General features: G+C 43.3%; 1 protein-coding gene across 12 annotated transcripts in view; it reads left to right on the top strand.

The window, feature by feature from the left end:
• Positions 1 to 2,189: 2,189 nt before the first annotated feature.
• mapk10 (mitogen-activated protein kinase 10) overlaps positions 2,190 to 9,571 on the top strand; it is a 115,199-nt gene continuing 107,817 nt past the window's right edge. For 8 of the 12 annotated variants that reach the window (XM_014138907.2, XM_014138909.2, XM_014138915.2 and 5 more), the window contains exon 1: positions 2,191 to 2,480. In XM_014138907.2, the coding sequence (XP_013994382.1) occupies positions 2,478 to 2,480 (3 nt within the window). In that variant the 5' untranslated portion in view covers positions 2,191 to 2,477. Of the gene's footprint in view, positions 2,481 to 9,571 lie in introns of all 12 variants that reach the window. The other 4 variants (XM_014138912.2, XM_014138911.2, XM_014138910.2 and 1 more) reach the window with 3 other exon arrangements.

Below are 9,571 nucleotides of genomic sequence, written 5' to 3'. Positions count from 1 at the left end.
AAGCTGATCCTAACTGTTATAGGCCTATTTCTATTTTGCCCTGTTTGTGTTGGAAAAACTTGTCAATAATCAACTGATCAGCTTTCTTGATGTCTATAGTATTCTCTCGGGTATGCAATCTGGTTTCCGTTCAGGTTATGGATGTGTCACTGCAACCTTAAAGGTCCTCAATGATGTCACCATTTCCCTTGATTCTAAGCAATGTTGTGCTGCTATTTTTATTGACTTGGCCAAAGCTTTTGGCACGGTAGACCATTCCATTCTTGTGGGCCGGCTAAGGAGTATTGATGTCTCTGAGGGGTCTTTGGCCTGGTTTGCTAACTACCTCTCTCAAAGAGTGCAGTGTATAAAATCAGAAAATCTGCTGTCTCAGCCACTGCCTGTCACCTAGGGAGTACCCCAGGGTCAATCCTAGGCCCCACGCTCTTCTCAATTTACATCAACAACATAGCTCAGGCAGTAGGAAGTGCTCTCATCCATTTATATGCAGATGATTCAGTCTTATACTCAGCTGGCCCCTCCCCGGATTTTGTGTTAAATGCTTTACAACAAAGCTTTCTTAGTGTCCAACAAGCTTTCTCTACCCTTAACCTTGTTCTGAACACCTCCAAAACAAAGGTTGTGGTTTGGTAAGAAGAATGCCCCTCTCCCCACAGGTGTGATTACTACCTCTGAGGGTTTAGAGCTTGAGGTAGTCACCTCATACAAGTACTTGGGAGTATGGCTAGACGGTACACTGTCCTTCTCTCAGCACATATCAAAGCTGCAGGCTAAAGTTAAATCTAGACTTGGTTTCCTCTATTGTAATCGCTCCCTTTCTCCACAGCTGTCAAACTAACCCTGATTCAGATGACCATCCCACCCATGCTAGATTGCAGAGAAATAATTTATAGATCAGCAAGTAAGGGTGCTTTTGAGCGGCTAGATGTTCTTTACCATTCGGCCATCAGATTTGCCACCAATGCTCCTTATAGGACGCATCACTGCACTCTATACTCCTCTGTAAACTGGTCATCTCTGTATACCCATCGCAAGACCCACTGGTTGATGTTTATTTATAAAACCCTCTTAGGCCTCACTCCCCACTATCTGAGATATCTACTGCAGCCCTCATCCTCCACATACAACACCCGTTCTGCCAGTCACATTATTCTAAAGGTCCCTAAAGCACCTGGGTCGCTCCTCTTTTCAGTTTGCTGCAGCTAGCGACTGGAACAAGCTGCAACAAACACTCAAACTGGACAGTTTTATCTCAATCTCTTCATTCGAAGACTTAATCATGGACACTCTTACTGACAGTTGTGGCTGCTTTGCGTGATGTATTGTTGTTTCTACCTTCTTGCCCTTTGTGCTGTTGTCTGTGCCCAATAATGTTTGTACAATGTTTTGTGCTGCTAACATGTTGTGTTGCTACCATGCTGTGTTGCCATGTGTTGCTGCCTTGCAATGTTGTTTTTCTTAGCTCTCTCTTTATGTAGTGTTGTCTCATGTCTTGATGTGTTTTGTCCTATATTTATACATTATTATTTATTTATTTTAATCCCAGACCCCATCCCCGCAGGAGGCCTTTTGCCTTTTGGTAGGCAGTCATTGTAAATAAGAATTAGTTCTTAACTGACTGGCCTAGTTAAATAAAGGTAAACAAGATATATATAAAAATACATTAAAACGGTTCAGTTTGCACAGGCACAATCATTGAATTTGAGCTGTGGAGTGTGTTTTACATTCATTATCTGTCGCCTACACTATGTTTGCATTCTTAAATGTTTATAGAATCAAAAAAGGAAAGCTGTGTGTGTGTGTGGGCTGATGAGTGAGGCCTACTGATATGGCCATGCTCAGAGGGAGGAAGGTGCAGGATCAGAGAGAAAGGAGAGAGAGAGAGAAGGAGAGAGAGAGAGAGAGAGAGAGAGAGAGAGAGAGGGAGGGAGAGAGAGAGAGAGAGGGAGAGAGAGAGAGACAGAGAGAGAGAGAGAGAGAGAGAGAGAGAGAGAGGGGGGAGAGAGAGAGAGAGAGAGAGAGAGGGAGAGAGAGAGAGACAGAGAGAGAGAGAGAGAGAGAGAGAGAGAGAGAGAGAGAGGGTAGCTAGAGCCTTCTCTCCTCCCTCCCATCCAGGCCCTCCTATGTGCTCCGAGCATTGACGTCACATTTGCTCCTTTCGGTTGCCATAGCAACTTATTTCCCTAAACCCCTTGTTTTTTTTCTTCTTCTCCCTCCTCTTCTCTGGTAGGTCCACAATGGTTGTACAGCCAGCATCTTGCAACACAATGGTTGCAATACGGTGAACGGGGAGTGATTCAGCATTGCAATCGCGATTTTTTTCTAAGATATTCTTCATCCATCGCTGTGTTTTTTTTCTTTCTTTCTAGTTATCTCCATCTTCACGTTTATTATTCTGTGCATGTAAAGTCGTTAAATGTCTCCCGTCGGAATGTTTTGAACAGAACTGTCACCGGATCGTCGTCAGCTGGCACGGAATGGTAGGTCTGCGCGGTGCTGTGCGGGAGCTATGCGTGGAACAGTGATATTAATGCAGCGGGAACTGCTGAAGGGTGGGGTGATGAATATTGATTGATCTGCTACGAAGGTTAACCAATGCTTTCCGCTTTGGAACGCGATAGCGACAATAACAAACTTTTTGATTTGACTCTGTTGTCCTGTGTAGCTATATTATATACATCGGTGGGTAGTAGTGTGATGGAAGTGGTAAAAATGCGTTGATTTGATAGGATATCGTTTTGATGCAGGACAAAATGTTGTTTTCCGCTAGTGCATATATGCTTGATGTGTTTTCTTTATGTATCAGCCATGGATAATATAATGGAAACAATGTTGCAACATCAATTAATATGGCCATACAAAGGGGAATGAATGGTAGTCTATGATTTAGAGTTTAGAAGGCTATTTCAGCCATATTTTCTACGTGGTTTGATCATATTCAGTATTATTTTGACAACCTTTGTAGGTCAATACACCGTGCCTGATTGAAGTCACTCGACCTGTCCTAGTAATGTGGACATGAATTACAGTACACTGATAGAATGTCATGCGTGTACCTGACAGAGGAACACTAGGTGCACATAATTCTACTGATTGACATTGCTTCTTTAGATCTGATCAAGACCTACAATGAAGTTGAATTAGATGTGTATCAACTTGAACGGTAGACCATTCACCATTTTATACATGGCCATGTATTCCAACCCATTCTCTGATGTCATTTGCACCTTGTGCAATAGCCTATGTGTGGACAATAGAATGCCTTTGCATCAAGCCATCTCAATTATAAAGTGCACATTTACTAATTTGTATTGAAGAGTAAATTGATGAATCTAGAAAGATGATGAATGAATGGACCACCTGACATATTATTGCACAGTGATCATGAGATGTGTCAAGGCAGTGCCTTACTGTATACGATAAGCCTATAGAAAGATTGGAGACTGTGGAAAAACAAAAATGCTTCTATTTGGGAGAAGAGCTGTAGTCATCCTAATGCAGCAAAGACATTGAATACAATACATTATTGATACAGGACAACTGTAGTAGGTCACTAATGGAATGGTGCAATATGCTCACTTAGTGACGAAAATAAGAACATATTTTTTACATTTTATTTAAACAATGTGTTGTTTTTGTAAATTTGACACCTCAAGAGGCCTGAGAGATGGCTCGTACAGACTGCAAATATTCCTTTGATAAGTCGTTTGGAAACATAATCAGAAAAGGCATGGGTTTGAAACAATGACTTCAAGGCAAATATAATCTAGTGTTGGGGAATATCATAGCTTCCTGTACTGGGATCAATGTCTGGACCGCATCCTTCAGTCATGTTCTGGAAATATAAGAGGATGCTGAGATGTGAAGGAAGACTCAGGATTAGGCCTACCAGTACAGACAGCAGCCCGAAGAATATGAAACTTGAAGAAGATCAGAGAATATCAGGAATAAAAGTGAGAACCAGAAGCAAATAATCGATAGCTCTCCCAGCAGTGTTACATTTATCAAAGCATCGCCATTCACCTAATCATCTATTATTCATTATTCCTGTCCTACAGTCTGTCTGTCTGTCTGTCTGTCTGTCTGTCTGTCTGTCTGTCTGTCTGTCTGTCTGTCTGTCTGTCTGTCTGTCTGTCTGTCTGTCTGTCTTTGCTGTCTCTCTCTCTCTCACTGTCTTTGTCTGTCTTCTTCTGTCTGTCTGTTGTTTTTTCTTGTGTCTGTCTGTCTCTCTCTCTCTCCTGTCTGTCTGTCTGTCTGTCTGTCTGTCTGTCTGTCTGTCTGTCTGTCTGTCTGTCTGTCTGTTTGTCTGTCTGTCTGTCTCTCTCTCTCTCACTGTCTGTCTGTCTGTCTGTCTGTCTGTCTGTCTGTCTGTCTGTCTGTCTATGTCTCTTTGTCTGTCTCTCTGCCCCGCCATATGATGGATGATGCCATTTGTCCTTCATTATGGCGACTAGGTACATCATGATATCCCTGGTAATGAGCATTTTGGGAGTAGTGGCATAGCGAAGACTTCAGGCAGGAAGCCCAATGCTGAACTATGTATGGCTGGCCTGGCAGGCTGGCATCGTAGTGAAGCCTGAGGCAGGAAGCCCAATGTCTAAACTAAGTATGGCTGGCCTGGCAGGCTGGCATCCTCCACTGAGCTCCAGTGAGTTAGATCGCATCATCAGAGATAATACTATTCACGGTCACCTCACTGAGGAATTAGAGATGGAGGGCAAACTCTTCAGCCAACGATGGTCCCATTCCAACAGAGATAGAGAGACAGAGAGGGAGCGAGAGAGAGGTTTCCTGCTAAACGTTATGTCTGAATCGATTCTGATTAGACTTGTCTTTGCATTGATCATCAATACTTGAATATCATGTCACATCATAGAGGAAGGAAGTGTATATCAAGGTTACAGGGAGTAATGAAAAACAATTATTTGCTGCTACAATTCAGCTAGTCAAATGTATCAGCATCATGTAAACAAGTCTGAACTGGAGAGGGATTTCACAGTTTCAGTGACATTTTTTCATTATGAAATAGGCCAGGTTGACACCCTGCTAGGTAACATCACAAGCTGTTGTTACTAGACAGGATGCCATCTTAGCTCTCATCACTATACTGGAGAGGGACTTTTCAGTGATGTGTTTTCTTTATGAAATAGGCCAGGTTGACACCCTGCTAGGTAACATCACAAGCTGTTGTTAGACAGGATGCCATCCCTTCCATCCCACCCCTGCAGCTAGCTCCCTGGATATAGTCTGAATACTGCAGCTAGCTCTCTGGACCTGGTCTGAATACTGCAGCTAGCTCCCTGGATCTGGTCTGAATACTGCAGCTAGCTCCCTGGATCTGGTCTGAATACTGCAGCTAGCTCCCTGGATCTGGTCTGAATACTGCAGCTAGCTCCCTGGACCTGGTCTGAATACTGCAGCTAGCTCTCTGGACCTGGTCTGAATACTGCAGCTAGCTCTCTGGACCTGGTCTGAATACTGCAGCTAGCTCTCTGGATCTGGTCTGAATACTGCAGCTAGCTCTCTGGATCTGGTCTGAATACTGCAGCTAGCTCTCTGGATCTGGTCTGAATACTGCAGCTAGCTCTCTGGATCTGGTCTGAATACTGCGGCTAGCTCCCTGGATCTGGTCTGAATACTACAGCTAGCTCTCTGGATCTGGTCTGAATACTGCAGCTAGCTCTCTGGATCTGGTCTGAATACTGCAGCTAGCTCTCTGGATCTGGTCTGAATACTACAGCTAGCTCTCTGGATCTGGTCTGAATACTGCAGCTAGCTCTCTGGATCTGGTCTGAATACTGCAGCTAGCTCTCTGGATCTGGTCTGAATACTGCAGCTAGCTCTCTGGATCTGGTCTGAATACTGCAGCTAGCTCCCTGGATCTGGTCTGAATACTGCAGCTAGATCCCTGGATCTGGTCTGAATACTACAGTTTGCATAACACTGGCTCCTGATGTGGATGATGTCATACCACTTTATCCTGATGTGGGTAATGTCATACCACTAGATCACGATGTGGGTGAGGTAAAGTATTTGTGCACTGGCTGGCACACTGTACTTTCATCTGTGTTATTGTGGCTATTTAATACAGATAAAAAAAATGTAACCTTTATTTAACTAGGCAAGTCAGTTAAGAACAAATTCTTATTTACAATGATGGCCTACCCCGGCCAAACCCGGACGACGCTGGGCCAATTGTGCGCCACCCTATGGGACTCCCAATCACGGCTGGATGTGATGCAGCCTGGATTCGAACCAGGGACTGCAGTGACGCCTCTTGCACTGAGATGTGCCTTAGACCGCTGCGCCACACGGGAGTCTATGAGATCTAAGTTATCTCTTCTGCCGACTGTGTTATCACCACTAAGGTTTAGAGTTCAACTCCTAAACCTTGGTAATAACATTGTAATTACAGTAACAACATTGCTGTTACATAATCATTTGGTAATAGCTCTGTAATTGCATAGCAATGGAGTTCAGCGACAACTTGTGCAATACCATGTCCTCGCCACAATACACTAAAGATAGCCACGGTATGTCGACAACCCTAGCAGTACGCCCTGGCCAGTAGACAGCTACAGTTAGTCGGTTACATAAATGAATTTGATGGAAATACTGCATGGGATTTTTCAGTTGTCTCTATGCACCCTCCCTCCCTGCTGACTAAGGCTAAGCCAGTCAGCCATACGGCAGTAGTGTGCATCCCAAATGACGCCATATTTCCTATATAGTGCACTACTTTTGACAAGGGCCTATAGTGCACTATGTAGGGAATAAAATGCCATTTGGGATGCAACTGTAGTCTCTGCCCAGTCACTCCCATGATAAACAGCATCATACAGTAGTATCTGTAATGGGAACAAACTACTTCAGGGGTCAAACAGCAAAACTAATCCAAGGGTCAAACAGCAAAACTAATCCAAGGGTCAAACAGCAAGGCAGGGACCATCAAAGGATTTAGCAGACAGCATTAATCCAGACTGAAAGCTACAAAGACCTGATCTTAATATGCACCACCACACGCATAATATAATAACATTATAGCAAGTTGCACATAAGAACAGAATGATCAGCGGTAAAAAGATAGTTATTGCTGAGGCTTTTTGATTGCAGACTGTGTACAGAACTGTGTAGCGAGGGATCTGCTTGTTCACTGAAGGGCTCAACATCCACAGTCAGGCCTCGGTGTCCAGCTTGATTATGTTTCAGGCTGATTAAGAACGTGCTAAAGGAGGGAAGAGAAAGAGAGATTGGGAGAAAGAGAGGGGCGAGAGAGAGAGCGAGAGAGAGAGACGGCGGTAGAGAGAATGAGGGAAGGGAGAGAGAGGGAGGGAGAGAGAGCTGGAAGACAGAGAGATAGAGTGAAGTGCGTGTGTCTGAATAAAATAACAGTTATTCAAGCTTTGTTTTTGCAATGTTTACTTCTTCAAGGCCTTTGAATTGTGTTGTGCATTTATTTTCAAACAGTGGAGGATATTTGGCGAGCAGGGACAGCTGAAATGTACAGTAGAGTTCAGAACAGTAGAGGCAATATAATATTTCTCAACTGACTGTTTCCTGCGTTTGAATTAGGGTTTCATATTTTCCTTGAGAATGCACCAATTTTCCTTCCCAAGAAAATTGCAAGAAATGACCGGGCTTCCCGGTATTCCCATTCAAACCAGAAGTGGTTTTTAAAAGAATATAATACCAGCTAATAGTGCTGAGCGATTAGTACGTTTTTCGTCCGGTTCAGTTTCGGTTTAGATTATTACAAAATAATCACAGTTTTTGCGATTTCGGTTTCAATACTTTTTAAAATATTAATAGCACTGTGCATTATGGGGTTGAATGCTGTAACAACACAGACTAAAACAGTTAATAAAAGTCCCATGATGGTAGTGACTGACCATTACTGCTCATCACTTATTAACCATCATTTATTCACATTACTTGAATAAAATATTTCAGTTGTGTATATTACATCTGTTTTTATTTGATGACTTTATTATTTCATTCCAAGTCATCATCTCATCTTTATAGAGCTGCTGTCTTGACAAAATCACTATTTTAGTAGTTCTTCAAAGTAAATAAGGCATACCAACTATCGATCACTTAGATGGTGTAACAGCAACAGCTGCTCTCTATATCACCTCACCATCACGCTCCTTAACACCCGCCTGCTTAACCCGGAAACCAGCTGCACCAATGTGTCGGAGGAAACACCATTCAACTGACGACCGAAATCAGCCTGCAGGTTGTAACAAGGTGCCCGGGCCGGCCACAGCGCGATGAGCCAAGTAAAGCCCCCCCCCGGCCAAACCCTCCCCTAATCCAGCTGACGATGGGCCAATTGTGCGCCGCCCTATGGGACTCCCGATCACGGACAGTTTTGACACAGCCTGGGATCGAGCCCAGGTCTGAAGTGACCCCTCAAGCACTGCGATGCAGTGCCTTAGACCGCTGTGCCACTCGGGAGACCCAGAATAACATTTTCTACACAAACTATAGGCTATAGGCTATAACAATGTAAACCAACCTGGTAGGTCTATCCTGTAGCAAATGAACAAACAAAATCATTTGCATAGACCTGGTAGGCTGACCTGTTTAACTTAGATTTTTTTTCTGCTGAAGTGGGCTCTCAAAAAGCTTCCCAGACTCAGGCGGCTTCTGATCTTCGTCATACATTGGCCACAGACTGAGAAGGCTCTAACGGCCTTCACGGAGGTGGCCTGGATTGTGGCGAGCGCCTCAAACAGGTGCTGCAGGTATTTTTACCTCTTGTTTGTGGCTTCAAACAGGCCGAATTCCTTAGACAGGATTTTGAGCAGGTTTGTTTTACATTCAGCCTTGTTGGCATTAATTTTAGTAAAGCTTTGCCACACAGACAACATTTTTGGAATGAATAAAAGCAGGTACAGTTGAAGTCGGAAGTTTACATACACCTTAGCCAAATACATTTAAACTCAGTTTTTAACAATTCCTGACATTTAATCCTATTAAAAACTTCCTGTCTTAGGTCAGTTAGGATAACAACTTTATTTTAAGAATGTGAAATGTCAGAATAATAGTAGAGAGAATTATTTATTTCAGCTTTTATTTATTTCATCACATTCCCAGTGGGTCAGAAATGTACATACACTCAAGTAGTATTTGGTAGCATTGCCTTTAAATTGTTTAATTTGGGTCAAACGTTTCGGATAGCCTTTCACTAGCTTCCCACAATAAGTTGGGTGAATTTTGGCCCATTCCTCCTGACAGAGCTGGTGTAACTGAGTCAGGTTTGTAGGCCTCCTTGCTCGCACACGCTTTTTCAGTTCTGCCCAAAAATGTTCTATAGGATTGAGATCAGGGCTTTGTGATGGCCACTCCAATACCTTGACTTTGTTGTCCTTAAGCCATTTTGCCACAGCTTTGGAAGTATTCTTGGGGTCATTGTTCATTTGGAAGACCCATTTGCGACTAAGCTTTAACTTCCTGACTGATGTCTTGAGATGTTGCTTCAATATATCCACATAATTTTCCTTTCCTCATGATGCCATCTATTTTGTAAAGTGCACCAGTCCCTCCTGCAGCAAAGCACCCCCACAAC

Source organism: Salmo salar, chromosome ssa13, assembly GCF_905237065.1.
Source record: "Salmo salar chromosome ssa13, Ssal_v3.1, whole genome shotgun sequence".
In the NCBI taxonomy this organism is placed as follows: Eukaryota; Metazoa; Chordata; class Actinopteri; order Salmoniformes; family Salmonidae; genus Salmo; species Salmo salar.
Note: the sequence above shows the minus strand (reverse complement) of the source record. Positions and strands in the feature narration are given on the sequence as shown.